This window comes from Hyperoodon ampullatus (genome assembly GCF_949752795.1).
Source record: "Hyperoodon ampullatus genome assembly, chromosome: 1".
Taxonomy (NCBI): domain Eukaryota; kingdom Metazoa; phylum Chordata; class Mammalia; order Artiodactyla; family Ziphiidae; genus Hyperoodon; species Hyperoodon ampullatus.
In genome coordinates, this window is record NC_136914.1 from 65,806,348 (window position 1) to 65,820,604 (window position 14,257).

At 45.4% G+C, this 14,257-nt stretch overlaps 1 protein-coding gene across 20 annotated transcripts in view; it reads right to left on the reverse strand.

Annotated features, from left to right (window-relative positions):
* The window catches only part of KCNMA1 (potassium calcium-activated channel subfamily M alpha 1), a gene marked incomplete at both ends in the record, with an annotated part of 758,887 nt that overhangs the window by 191,696 nt on the left and 552,934 nt on the right, over positions 1–14,257 (reverse strand). For 19 of the 20 annotated variants that reach the window (XM_079697900.1, XM_079697893.1, XM_079697892.1 and 16 more), the window contains 4 exons: positions 1,252–1,407; positions 8,119–8,188; positions 12,110–12,192; positions 13,918–14,023. In XM_079697900.1, coding sequence (XP_079554026.1) covers positions 1,252–1,407; positions 8,119–8,188; positions 12,110–12,192; positions 13,918–14,023 — 415 coding nt within the window. The remainder of the gene's footprint in view (positions 1–1,251; positions 1,408–8,118; positions 8,189–12,109; positions 12,193–13,917; positions 14,024–14,257) is intronic. The other variant, XM_079697898.1, reaches the window with a different exon arrangement.

Here is a 14,257-nt window from a genome sequence, read left to right on the forward strand (position 1 = left end):
AGGTGGGTACAGAGTGTGAGGACCTAGAAAGAAATCCTGTGCTAAGTCACACAGTTTATGGATGCCAAGGGTGAGCACTGACATGGAGTTAGTTCATCACCTGCATCTTCATCCTTCCCACGCATCCCTCTCACTGCATCCAGGGCCATTTCCTCAACCTCACCAAGTAACTTACTGCCGGTGGTGGACACAGCAACAATGGCAGCAAAAGGCTGGAGATCTCACACCTTCGATTTCAGAGTTTCTGGCCCCTCTGCGGGATCTCCCGGTGACACACTCATTTCCCACCTCAACCACTAGTAATTCAGGAAGGGGAATGTAAATAAATGAATAACAGGAAGGGGAATATAAAGCCAGATCCTGAGCTAATGGCCACCAACGCCAAATCAGGGAGGCCCAAACGAGACAGGATTTACTGCACCGGCTTGCTACCTTGACTGTCTAGGCTGAGCAATCCAAGGATAAGGACTGGTGTCATCACTAAGAGCTCCAAAAGCCCTCTTAGTAGGGTCCTGGACCCTCAACCTGATGTCCTGGAAACACTCCTGGCCTGGCCTATGAGGACAGAGTTGGGTCTTTCTTTGTCTGAGTTGGTCCAGTGGGCAGGGCCCACTTTGGAGGGGCTGAGCAGCCAGCCCTGTGGGGTGAATCGCTGACCGGGGGATGAGCATATCCAGACTGCCTGTCTCACGGTGTAAAGGGCCCCGCTGCCCACGACTCAGTTAGTTCCTCCTCTGACTCTCCATTCAAACAACCATGGCATGTCAGCCCCGCTGGCCTCCTTGATTGTGCAGAAATAAATAAATGAATTATGTTGTTAGGGTTTGGGCTTCGGCACAAACACATGGTCTGCATTTCTCTGCACAGTGAGAGGTCCACCAGCCACTTGATGTAAAAGAGCAAAAGGATAATTCTTTTCTTTAGGCGCTCTGGTGCCATATGGAATGTATATAAATCATAGTTTTGTTTTAACAGTGGAGACTTTGTTGATAGATAAACATGTGGTTTATCTAAAAAAAAGAGAGGATTGTGCTTTGAACAATCATTTAATGGCCGTGGATGTGCTAAATAAAAATAAAAACATAATTTTGAAAGAAGCTGGCCTCGTGCCCAAATCTGTAACAAGGAACTTCTCCTTAACCAAAGTGGTTAAAGCCCGCCGATCTGTTTTGAGTTTAAGCTGTGCTCTCTACTCAACCCCACGACAAATTGAATCCGGGGCTAATGTGCTCTAATAGGACGAGACGTTACCTTTATGAATGACCTCATGGAGAAGAGGTTGGCAAGCATGGTGGAGAGGCCTTGAGCCAGGCAGCTCTGGGCGATGAACCCCAGCTTCAGCTCTGCGAGGCAGATTGCATCATCCCCCTCTTTCCAATTCCAGCTTGGGATGTTTAGCAGATGGGCCTGCGGAAACAAAAACAGGTATGAGACCTTTCTTCGTTAAACGTTCAATTGGTTAAAATCTCCTCTGGGAAATGCAGCATTGCCCAACAGCTCAGGGTCACCCAGACTCAGCCTTCCTTTCTCTTGCCTGGGTCTGGTGTTTCCTGCTTTTATTCACCTCTTCTGTTCATCAGACTTCAGTCTCTCTGGAACATTGCTTCTGTACCTACCAAGCCCAAGTCCTCCCCTTGGGTTTGTCATTGAGCCAAATAGAGTCCAGAGGGAATTTCCTCTTGTGACAGACACGTCAGCCCGTGCTACTAGGATGTCTGGCTAGGTTGCTCTAAACTGGATCCTCAAAAAACCTTAAGACTGCCAGACGCCTGGGTATTTTAGATGTCGTTTTTTGTCTGCCTTCCCAGAACGCCTGCTCCATGGCTCCCAAGCTTGAGTGGGCATCAGAATCACCTGAAGGGTTTATACTAACGCGACTTGTCGGGCCTCCCGCACAGATTCTGATTCTTTGCGGGGAGGGTAAGGCTGGAGAATTTGCATTTCTCACAAGTTCCGAGGTGACGCTGAGCTGCTGAGCTAGCAACCACATTTCAAGAAGCACTGCCCTAAATCATCCGGCACATCACAGTGGAGATGTGTTTCAATCTCTTGCAGATGGACTGATCCTATTCAACAGTGAGGTCAGACCCTGCGACGAGGACCCAGAGGCATGTTCATCCAATTATTTTTAAGTGGCAGGAAGCAGAGAGTCAGCGATGATACAGTGGATGAAAGAATCAAGGTTCGAAAGTTCTCCAGAGTTGGAAAAATGGGCAAAAATCAACCAGAAAAGATGTAAAAGAACTTAATATCAAATACAGCATTTAGGTTAAAAGAAAAAATCAATTGTTTAAATCCAAAATGTGAAGCCCTTACTTGGCAGACAGGAGGGGACAGGAAAAACAAAAAACAAAAAACAAAAAAACCTTGTGTGCGTGTAACTAAAACTCCCCGAAAGAAGTCAATCTCGTGACAGATTACAGAAAAAGCCAGCGCTAGCTTGTTAGAAATGGTCTTCAGATCATGGGAAATACAAAGGTTTCCTTCTGTTGAGAACTGGTCAGGCTAGTTCCCTGGCACTTGATCTAGTTGTGACAGTCAGATTTTAAAAGGGAAATTGATAACTGAATAACTCCCAGAGGAAAATGACAAGCATAAGACGAGATGTGGGTTTTAGAAAACATCTTTGGAGGAACAGTTAAGAGAGCCAGCAGCTTTTGGTCTGAAGGAGGGCCACTCCTCCAGGGAGACAGGATAGTTGTCTGTGAACACCTCAGGTGCTGCTATGATGAGGAGAGATTAGACTTGTCTTGCTTTGTTCCAAGTGCCAGAATTAGGAATGACTGGTGCATATTACAAGAAAGCGCTTTTTAAGCTTGTTTTATAAAGGAAATCTCTAAGGATGTAATTTGTCTAAAAAATGGAGAAAGCTGCCTGCAGAAATGCAAGGTCTTTTTCCCTAAAACTCAGTGCGTGTTTCTCCAAGTCTCAGTAGATAGACTGTTGCTTTGCACAGGAGGCTGAGTCAGAGCCCTTCGAGGCTCCTGCTAATGCCAAGCCCCTATGACCCTGAAATTACTGTTTCTCTCCACATATATCAGCAAACACAAGGAGCATGAAGGAGGTATATATGCAGGACAATATATGACAGGTGTGCTGCCAGGAGGAGATGGAAGACTCCACTGTGGAGCCAAGACCAAGTCCAGTGGCTCTGTGCTTGGCTTTCAGAAATACCACGCTCGTGAAATTCCCTCTTGCAAAATCCTGTTCTGTAACAATCTTGTGAATCCTAACCCGGCAGTGTTTACTCCTGGAAGATTCTTCCTGACGAGAGCTGTTAAAATAGTCCCATGTGTGGGCAGGAGCAAATGGGAATTTCTGTCAAGCTGAGTATCAGAGACCTTCCCACATCATAGACTCAATTCCAGCAATTAGCCCTGCCCTTTATCCCATTCCTCTCCCTACCCCTCACTGGCTTAAGAAGGCCACTTTTCCCCTTCACTTCCCTGGCATCGTAGGGAATACATCAGGCTAAGTGGAGAAATACTCATTTGCATGAATGTCATCTGAGAAGAATGAGGAGAAATTAAATCTAAGTCATGAACAAGTAAATCATCAAGTGTGAAAGGAGATTTGGGTGGTCCGAGCCCCAGACAGACACTATGTAACCTTCATGGCAACTTCAAATAAACAAACAAACAAATCTTTTTAAGATGGTTTCTCACATCCCCATATGCCATCCAGGGTATGAAGTCCAGGATTTTATGTCTTAGGTCCCTCATGTACCCATCTGGTATTGAGTTCCTTAGACATATTTTACATGTTATTACACAGAAAATTCAAGTTCATTTCATTTCTCAGCCTCCTCTTTTGGCCACCGTATCTTTCCCAATCGTGGGGCAGGGAGCCACAAGGGACATGCCAAAGGCTGAAAGGTCTGTGTGCACCAAACAAAGAAGGGTGACTGACCCAGGAACTCAACTTGTTCGTTTCTGGCAACTCTGTCCTTTTTCATTTGAGGGAACTTTGGGTCCAGTGTCCAGTGGAAGATGCCAGTGTTACTGCATAGGAGTCTAGAGGCAAATCCTCTCTCATCTGGAGAACCAGCCCTGCTAAGGCAGGACCAACAGGACTGGGGCTTCCCTCTGTTTGAGGTGAAAGGAACGTGAAAACAGGCTGTCCTGGAAACAAGGAGAGATGAATTCCAGCCCCAGTGCCATCTCTCACTACACATGCAACGTTAGGGAAGCTGCCATGAGGAAGAAAGAAGGTCGTCTCAGAGAAAACACTTCAACACTTCTGCTCAAGTGTAAGGGTTTACAGTGAGAAAGCTCAAAGAACTTGCATCTCCATTCGGCCACTGGGACTTGGCTTCAGGTCAGAGACAAAGACCTCTTTCTGTAGAGTCTGCTGGGAACATTTTAAAAGTCCACTAACAGCTAAGTCATCAGGAGTGAACTTTTCCAAGATGTCCCAAAGCATTCTTTCCTTCAAGAGTTTTAAGCCATCTGCACTCAAATCAGACAATGCCCCTGTGCCGTCTCCTTTCCATGCTGGGAGATGGTGGGGCTGAGTGTTTCTCTCCCTGAATTCTACTGGGGGTAAACAGATCCACTTTGGAGAACCTCCATCCTTCTATAAGTCCTACAGGACTTACAGAGGAACCACAGTTTGGCTCAACAGCCTGTGGCTCTACTGAATGAGAGGGTGGCAGTTGGTAGTTCTGTCTCTTAGCTCACTGGCTGCCAAGTGACCATGAGTTGTACCCACCAGAGATGCTCTGAGACAGAGCTTAGACCCATGGTCTGCAGTCACACTGGGATACTAAAATGCACAGAAGGTCAAATGAGGACTAAATGGGATAATGGATGTCAAAGCTCTTTTAAAACCATAAAATATGACACAAATGTCTGAGATTATTATGATGACAAACTCAGAACGAGTTTTATATGGAGAGAAAGAAGACAGCTTCCCTACATCCCTCTAGGTCCTAGAACAGCACCATCATTAGATCACGGGGGATTGAAATTCTTTATCTTTTAAATCTGATATCCAATTATGGAATTAACTGTCCTTTGGAATATGCTGACAGTGATATAAGTGTACATGTATGTACCAGGTTCTTTCCTGAAAGCAAGTTTTAATGGATGGAGATCTCTGGGCATCTAGTCATGGGTACAGAGAAAGTGCCAAGAGAGGAAGAAAAATAACATTGTAAGGGTAGATAGGAGGATCTTAAAAAACAGCAAAATTAAATCAAAACTACAATGCGATATCATCTCACACCGGTCAGAATGGCCAACATAAAAAATCTACAAATAATAAATGTTGGAGAGGGTGTGGAGAAAAGGGAACCCTCTTGCACTGTGGGTGGGAATGTAAATTGATATAGCCACTATGGAAAACAGTATGGAGGTTCCTTAAAAAACTAAAAATAGAACTACCATATGACCCAGCAATCCCACTACTGGGCATATACCCTGGGAAAACCATAATTCAAAAAGAGTCGTGTATCACAATGTTCATTGCAACTCTATTTACAATAGCCAGGACATGGAAGCAATCTAAGTGTCCATCGACAGATGAATGGATAAAGAAGATATGGCACATATATACAATGGAATATTACTCAGCCATAAAAGGAAACGAAATTGAGTTATTTGTAGTGAGGTGGATGGACCTAGAGTCTGTCATACAGAGTGAAGTAAGTCAGAAAGAGAAAAACAAATACCATATGCTAACACACATATATATGGAATCTAAAAAAACAAACAAACAAAATGGTCATGAAGAACCTAGGGGCAAGATGGAAATAAAGACACAGACCTACTAGAGAATGGACTTGAGGACACGGGGAGGGGGAAGGGTAAGCTGGGACGAAGTGAGAGAGTGGCACGGACATATATACACTACCAAATGTAAAATAGATAGCTAGTGGGAAGCAGCTGCATAGCACAGGGAGATCAGCTCGGTGCTTTGTGACCACCTAGAGGGGTGGGATAGGGAGGGTGGGAGGGAGGGAGACGCAAGAGGGAAGAGATATGGGGACATATGTTTATGTATAACTGATTCACTTTGTTATAAAGCAGAAAGTAACACACCATTGTAAAGCAATTATACTCCAATAAAAATGTTAAAAAAAAACCCAGCAAAATTGTAAAGCAAGGTGAAGAATGTCTATTTGCAGTTCTCAAGGAATGAGATGACAAATAATGACCAGTGGACTTCCTGTTCTTTCTCTGCAAGAGAAAAATGAAATGATAAAAAGAGCCCTGTAACAAAGTCACTATGGCCCTTTCACTCTCACACATCTTATAAGGACAAAGTCTCGTAAGTGACTTTTCCTAACTCTGAAACCCAAATAGATTGGGGTGGTTCTAAACAAAATGCGTTTTAAGCAAATAATCATGGGTCAGTTGATGTCTTCATCACTGTTTTTGAATAATGATAAGGCAGAGGTTTGTGAAAGATGTTCAGCTTGCTATGATAAGCTTGCTATGATCGTGAGAATACTGACCAGTGCCATCTGGATCCTAGGTCCACGGAACTACTTCTGAGTTTGACAAGAATCACAGAGCTGAAATCCTCCTTAATTCCTTGAAGATGCTGCATTAGCACTCATTGGAAGGAGGAAAAAAGGAACTGACATCCCCTTCTAAACATACAACATTAATTTTCCTATTCAATCTAAATTCAGCCCCAAATCTAAACAACAGCTTAAAGCACTCCCACACTAAATGAAATTTCAAATCACAAAGGAAAGAGGGAGAGTTCCTTGCCTCGGGAGCTGTCACCGGCCACAGCCTTGCTCATAAAATTCACCTCCACCTACGGGGGTGGGGGTGGGGGGCTGCTGTCAAAGAACTTCTCCAGATTGATGCCGGTGAGTTATCAATACCCTCACTTTCTCTCTTCAGTGTCCTGGGTTTTCCAGAGACAAACAGGACACTGTGACCTTGGGTGCCCACCACCCAACCCACTGGCTGGAGCACAGCACAGCCTGCAGTGGAGCCACCTGGGAAGGCTAGGCAGCAGTGGGCGGTGGGCAGCAGCCCGAGTGGCAGCCCAGTCACCGACAGCAGGCTCCACAGTCAACAACGCCTCCGATGGGCTTCCACACAGCGAAATGGGGCAGCACTTGCCAGCAATTAAGAAATAATGGCATGGCACTGGCACATATGGCAGAAGGGAGTCCTCTCTGGGTCATGGGACTGCCTATTTCGTAGGGAATATGGCCCATAAGATGGGACACATGCTCACTCAAAACCCAGCAGGGAGTGATTCTGTCCAGACAGGACACCTGGTGGCAGGTACTGAGCAGCCTCCGGTCTCTCATAACTGGTTTCATGTCAAACACAGAAAGGTGCCACCTTCCCTCCCCCAAAGCTGTTTTCCTGGGAGTCTACTGATGGCCGAGCAAAGGAGCATTGCCTTTGAATGAGAGACAGGACTCTGGTTTACGGAGAAATAATCACAAGGGAAACAGCATAGACTCCAACATTTGTTTTCTTCCTGATCTCCCTGTAAACTGTAACACTAGGAAAATTCCTTTATGTTTAATCTCTGGATAGCCAACTATTTTTCCTAAATTCAACGGTGCAAATTCTCATCTTGAATTTGAGGATGCGCTTTTTCACATTCTCCACCCAGTGCGTGGTCTGTCCCGCCAAGTTCACCTGGTCTCAGATAGAAAAGGGCTCACTTGCCTGGGACACCTTACACCTTGACTGCAAAATCCCTGAGGGCACAGAACAGGGCTTCACTATTTCCACCGGGACTGGGGGGTGTGGGTGAGGCCTAGTGTTGACCACACAGTAGTATTCAATAAATACCGATGGAAGAAATAAGTGCGGCACATAAGAATTCGAAGTTGTTGGAATGGGATCTAAAGACACATCAATATTTCGGAACCTAGGGAACCAACAGATGCTTTCTGAACGAATGAGTCAATAGGTGAAGGAGTTTCCCTCCAGTGACCAACTGCAAACGAGGTGTTTGGACTGAAGAAACGTCCCAGGGAGGTTTTTACCCACCACTTCTCTTTACCCAGGGCTTTGGATTGCATTGGTGTGTGTGCTCGTGCATGTATGCACATGCGTGTGTGGCTGTCTGGAAAGGGGGAAGAGCCTGGAGCCCCGTGTGCATCGCTGAGCCTGCGACAGGCTCTCGCTGCCCTACCTTGTTATGATACTGCAGCATCTGAGTAATTATTCTTATCTTCGGGTGGTAGTTCTTTATGGAGATGACTCTGAAAAAGAAAAGAACAAAAGCTGAGCCAGGGTGTGCCTCACCCTTGGAGTCTGATGGGAAGATTAATTTGATTACATCCAAATGGAGTGAATGGAGGGCCAGCAGCCTGGACCTTCAGAGGGGTTGCAGCCACTGGGCCAAGTTACACTGTGTTTCCACTGCCATACCCCGTGGTCGTGTGAAAAGGAAAGCACAGAAAGGCCACAGACCATGTCCTAGGCATAAAAGAAGAGAGAGGTCCCGTGGTGTCTCGGTGATGGCATGTGTGTACCGGGCACGGGGGTTCTGGAGCAGCAGTCACGGGCTTATGGCCCACATGGGCCTCTAAATAAAACAAGCTCAACTCATGGGGCCAACAGAGGTTTGCCATCTCACATACCCTAGGGAGGAGCCCGGAAACGATTTGCTCTGAGGCCAATTCTCCAAGTTAACAACATGAGACAACGTGACAAATCATACAAGCAGCCTGACAAATGATTCTAATTGTCACGCACACATGGCCACTGTCACAAAAATGATTTCTGAGCAGGGCTCTTAGGATGGGCCTATCGTATCACATGACTCAGCCTGTGATAGCTAACAGCATCTAAACAATGACTTTGATGCTGGTTATAGTTAAGTGTCAAGGCCTCGGGGAGGTCATGGGCTGGTGGAAAATTCCCCCAAACTGTTCTCAGTCCCTACTTAGTGTTGACTACTGCCAGGCCCTATTACTCTAACCCTCTCCCTCCTGTTCCCCGCAACAATCACTGTGCTGCAAGGGAAGGGGCCGCGAGCAGAGGAACAGAAACACCTGCATTCCAGCCCCAGCTGCTACACTAACAAACTGAGGGACCTTCAGGAAATCCCTGGACTCTCTGTGACTGTTTCCTCATCTGGACATTGGGGGCAACGGTACCTGCTTTATGTATTTCACAGGCTTGGTATGAGCAGCACATGAAACACCAGATGTGAAAATGCTTTGAAATCATTAAAAGCTCTCTCCACATGCCAGTTATGGTTTCGGTCATTACCCACTCTGTCAGAGATGACATTGTACATTTCCTTCTGTGACAAGGAAGGCTAAAGACTGGGATTCCACAGCAAGGCCCACCTCCTAAGCCTAATCGGAAATGCAAGTGCATTGATCATGACCACCCCACAACTTCCCACCAGGAAATGCCCTATGCTTCATCCCTTCTCGTGCAAAGATGGAGAGGAGGCAGCCGGGGAGCAGTTTTGTCTGAAAAGCTACCACTTGGGAATTTAGGAAATGGATCACGCAGAAGCCTCTCCCTGCACAAATTCACCCTTTTGGGCTTTTGCACTTGAAGGATTTCATTTTATTTTTGAAAAAGTGTTGTGTTGGCCCATGCTCATAATTCAAGGACTTTGAGCCTCTGTCAGCCCTCGGAATTCAGTTCACAGCATCAGCCAGTTTTCTGCATTAGCTCATTTCAAATGGATCTTTGACATTTTAATTTCAAAACAGGCAGATTGGTCTCATTAAACTAAGGGGAAAGGAGGATTATACAAATAAGGGAAAGACAGAGCCCTTCTTTTAACCCTGAGCTTCCCATTTCCTTTTGCTCCCTGGGCCTTAGTTCTGATTCCGTTAATGAATGGCCGAATCACATTTCTGCTACTACCTTTTTCAGTCATTTTTACGCCTTGGCATCATGCCAATCACCCAGGTACCCTGTATGTCTTCATATTAACCCTACTGTAGTCAGGGCTTAAGTAAAATATTGTGATTAAGAGAAATGCCCACCTCAAAGCTATTATCATTTCAATTATTCACTTAAAAAAAAAAGGCAGTGCCAGTCCTAAATTTCTCTGTGGGGTAAAACATTAAGCTTCCTCTTCTTTTGGTTTTCCATTTGAAATTTTGAAAATAATGTTCCCCAAAACCTACATTTTTGCCACTTCAAATGACACAAAAAAACGTGAAGGGCACAAACCCTAGTTCAAGGAAAGGGCCAACTGATGCACCCTAAGCTGGGGCTGTGACTAGTTAGGGGACAGGCTCAGGTGTGGAAGCAGGTCCCCATTCCACCATCTCCCTGCAGCCTGGCAAGCCCAGTGCTTACAGGAGTCCATGCATGACTGTCTTAAGATGACTGCACTAAGCATACTGCTGAAGAAAAGTGAGTAGAAAGAGAACATTGTGCCAGATGTTGCTTGCCAGACGCAAGGACCAGATGCTGAGTGGAGGATGTGCTTCAGAGGAATTCTGCCCCCTCACTGACGGGGAAGCTCATGCCACCTGGGGCCACTGAGTGAAAGCAAAGTGAAGGAGATGTGAGCATTGTAATGGTGCAAAGGCAACTTCCCTACCCTCTGTCTCAGGTAAATTCCCAGGACACAGTAAACCAAGCTCTAGGGAGAGGGGAATCTTGGTCTAGACCCAAAGGATGGCTGTTCGCAATTAGGCAAGAGTTCCTGGGAATCTAGTGGGAGTGAAATGTTTTCTCTTGGTTCATGTCTTCTCCAGAAGGTTCTCTTTAGTACCCCCTCCTCCTGCAATTTATGCTGCAGGAGAGAAGAATCCAAAAGGGTTTTCACTAAGTGGAGCAAAATATCTTAACTTTGTAGTCATTTCATAGTCCCAAGATGTCTGGAATATGGGTCTATGGAAAGAACAAAAATGGAACAATTTTCTCCTGAAATAAGAACAGAATAAGGAGCAGGAGTTGGCCAGAGAACGGTCTCAGGTGGGCCCTGCGCGTTTACGAGAAAGGCTCTGGGCAGTGTTTTCCAAAGAGCGACGCCAACTTCCCCCAGCCCTGCCAGGAGATGTTCTGTTAAAAAAAAAAAAAAAAAAAAAAAGAAGGGGGAGGGGGCCTGTAGTCAAACAGGTTTGAGAAAGTCTCTCTAGAACATTATCTTAGAAATTCATATTAGTATTCAAAGCACTGAGGAGGCATTCAGGGAAGAAAACTATTTCAGGGGACTTCCCTGGTGGTACAGTGATTGGGAATCCGCCTGCCAAGGCAGGGGACACGGGTTCGAACTCTGGTCTGGGAAGATCCCACATGCTGCGGAGCAACTGAGCCCACGTGCCACAACTACTGAGCCCACGCGCCACAACTACTGAAGCCCACGCACCTAGAGCCCGTGCTCCGCGACAAGAGAAGCCACCGCAATGAGAAGCCCGCGCGCCGCAACAAAGAGTAGCCCCTGCTCGCCGCAACTAGAGAAAGCCCGCGCACAGCAACGAAGACACAATGCAGCCAAAAATAAATAAATAAAGTAATTAAAACAAAAACAAAAAACTATTTCATTTGGGGAAACTGGTCGAAACAAGCTGATTGGTTAACAAACCCCTCTTTGTGGGAGATATTCATCTATGTGTGCTAGAGACACACTCGGAAAGCTCTAACCTGGGGCTCCTCAACCATGGCACTATTGACATTTGGGGCCGGCTAATTCTCTGCTGTGGGGGGCAGTCCTGTGTACTATAGGATGTTGAGCAGTAACTCTGGCCTCTACCCACCAGACATGAGCAGTACTGTCCCCTAACTATGACAACCAAGAACATCTCCAGCTATTCCAAACTGTCTCCCGGGAACGAAATCGTTTACAGTTCAGATTTCTCAGGCCCACTCCCCCTCAGGGAACATGGTACCTTAGTTCAGGCCTACTCCCAATGAAATCTATCTTTCCTTTGCTAGTCCTCCACCCCAAGACTGCTTGTGAGCCCCAGAGCTCCTATCTTTTAAGGATGAGCTGTCAGTTAATGAGGCCTTGTGTCATTGCCCTCTGTACCCACCACAGCCTCAGTTCCCCACCCTGCCTTAGGCCTATGCGGATGGCTAGTTGTAGGGTGGCTAATGAGGAAAGAAGGTCCCACAGAGACAGTGCTCTGCAGAGGACCCAACAGGAGAGCAAGTGTCCAGACAGCACCCAGCCCAGAGCCTTCCCGCCTCCCCAAGGTTACCTCATGATGTTGGAGGCATCTTCAGCATCGGGGTCTGCGCAGTACTTATTGGCAAGGATTAGGCACGCATCTGCTGACTCTATCTAAGACACCAAAAGGAAAATCACAGAACACAAACATATAAATAGCCATGCTTGGTTGCAGTCTCTCTCTGTTGACGGCTCTGGGGGAACCTGGTGCTTTGCAAGGAAAGAAGAAAACAGTAATTCTGAGAGATTATAGTTTTTGTCAAAAGTGTAGGTTGCAAGCTCTTGTTATGATATAAACATTTCATCTTGTCGCTGTTGGAGGGGACAGTGTGTACCTTGGTAACTACACTTCTCCTTCTGCATAGCCTTTTACATGTAAGCTTTCTGGATTTCTTGAGATAATAATTAATTAAGCCTTTCGGTCCCCTCTCCACCTCCTTTCCCCACCATCTGCACCATCATCCTAACTTTTCCAGTCAGGAAATGGCGTTAGGTGGGCTAAACCTCTTCTCTCAGGCTACCAAGTTAACTGAGTCACTGGGGATTCAGAAATTTAGACTCCAAAGTCCTTCACCTAGCCTTTTTTCACATCTTAACCATGGCATAAGAGGACATGAGAGCCCTAACTCAGATAACAGCTCAGTACTATTTAGTATTCAATTAGCATTCAGATATTCAAAAGACAACAAATCTACGTGTATGAAATGATGTTACAGATGACCTCGAAATACAACCTACTGACTTTTCTAAACATGTGCCAACAGAGATTTATTCCTTTGAGGGGATGAGGAGTTGTGCAAAGAATTGCTTGCATCTAAATCAGGTCCATGGACAATAACTGTTTTCCCCAAGTTCCCATAAGATTCCACATTAGACATAATTTGGATCAGGTCTGGATAATATTAACAGGACTCTGTAAGCATAAGAATTCCCATTCTGGCTCAGGTCTGTCCTACTTGGGATGTTATAAAAGACCATTCTTGCTTGGTGGGAGGCCATGGTTTCCTCCATGGTATGTCACAAATTGTCTCTAGTTTTCTTTCTTTCATAAAGTAAAGAATTTACCCAAATCCTTTTGGCTTGTTCATGTTTGCCAATTACATTATTTACTGCATTATGTGGTGACCACAGTAAGCATTTAGATGTCAGTGGATTCAAAATATTAATCTATCTCCACTGGCGTGCAAAGATTGAACGTGCTTACAAAATCTATGTGAAATGAGTAAAGTAGCATATGCCATTTTGCTGTATCCCTTTCCCTTATAAGCCTTAGGTGTGCTTTATAAGAAGATTCTAGCTTAGTAGGTTCTAGAAAGAAAGATGAGCCCATTACCAAGTGCTATCAGATTCCCGAGTGTTTAGTTTTGCACCTTTAGTCCTTGGTGAGGAAAAAAGGAAGCTCAAAATGTGTTACGGCTTGGGTAAACTTTATTTTATAGTGTATCCTTAATGTTTCTTTCTGATGTAAATAACAGATTTCAGAGTTACACTGAGTCCAATTTAAGTATTCATAATGGGAATTACTTGATTGTTATGTTATATATTGAGTCCATACAACTGGTCTACTTCCTTTAGCAGTGCTGATATTGAGGCAACCAGTGATGTCTAGCATGTTATGTACAACAAGTCTACATGTAGAATGCTTACACGTGGTCCACCATGTGCCAGCAGAACAAAGTCCTGAGATCAGTACAAGGGTGACACCAAGGTTGGTGGTATCTGATTTATCTCATTAGGGGTATGGAGGTGACTCTTGGCCACCCTGGGACGCATGTCCCTTCACCACAGAGTCACACGCCCCAGATGGAGTAAAAGCAGAAGTCACTTCTTCCTTCTTACCTTGACTCTCGCAAGATCGTGTGGATTGAGGACTGAACCCTGGTAAAATTCCACCTGAGTAAAATGTCGTTTGAACAGAGCTTCAAGCTCCAGGTTAGGGGAAATGCTGGGCAGGGAGAGAAAAAACAGCCATTAATATAACAGACTCGGGTATTCAGCCTCCATGACCTCCCTTCCCTCCAATTTTCACAGAGAGAGACATGGGAAAAAGGTTTTCACCTTCAAAGAAGCCCCCTTTCTGGCCATAAATAAGAGGCTCACACTCAAGAAAAGTAAAACCCCAGCCCAACTGAAAACCAAAACCAGTGCGAAGTTAAAATGAAGAGGTTCATAACCTTTA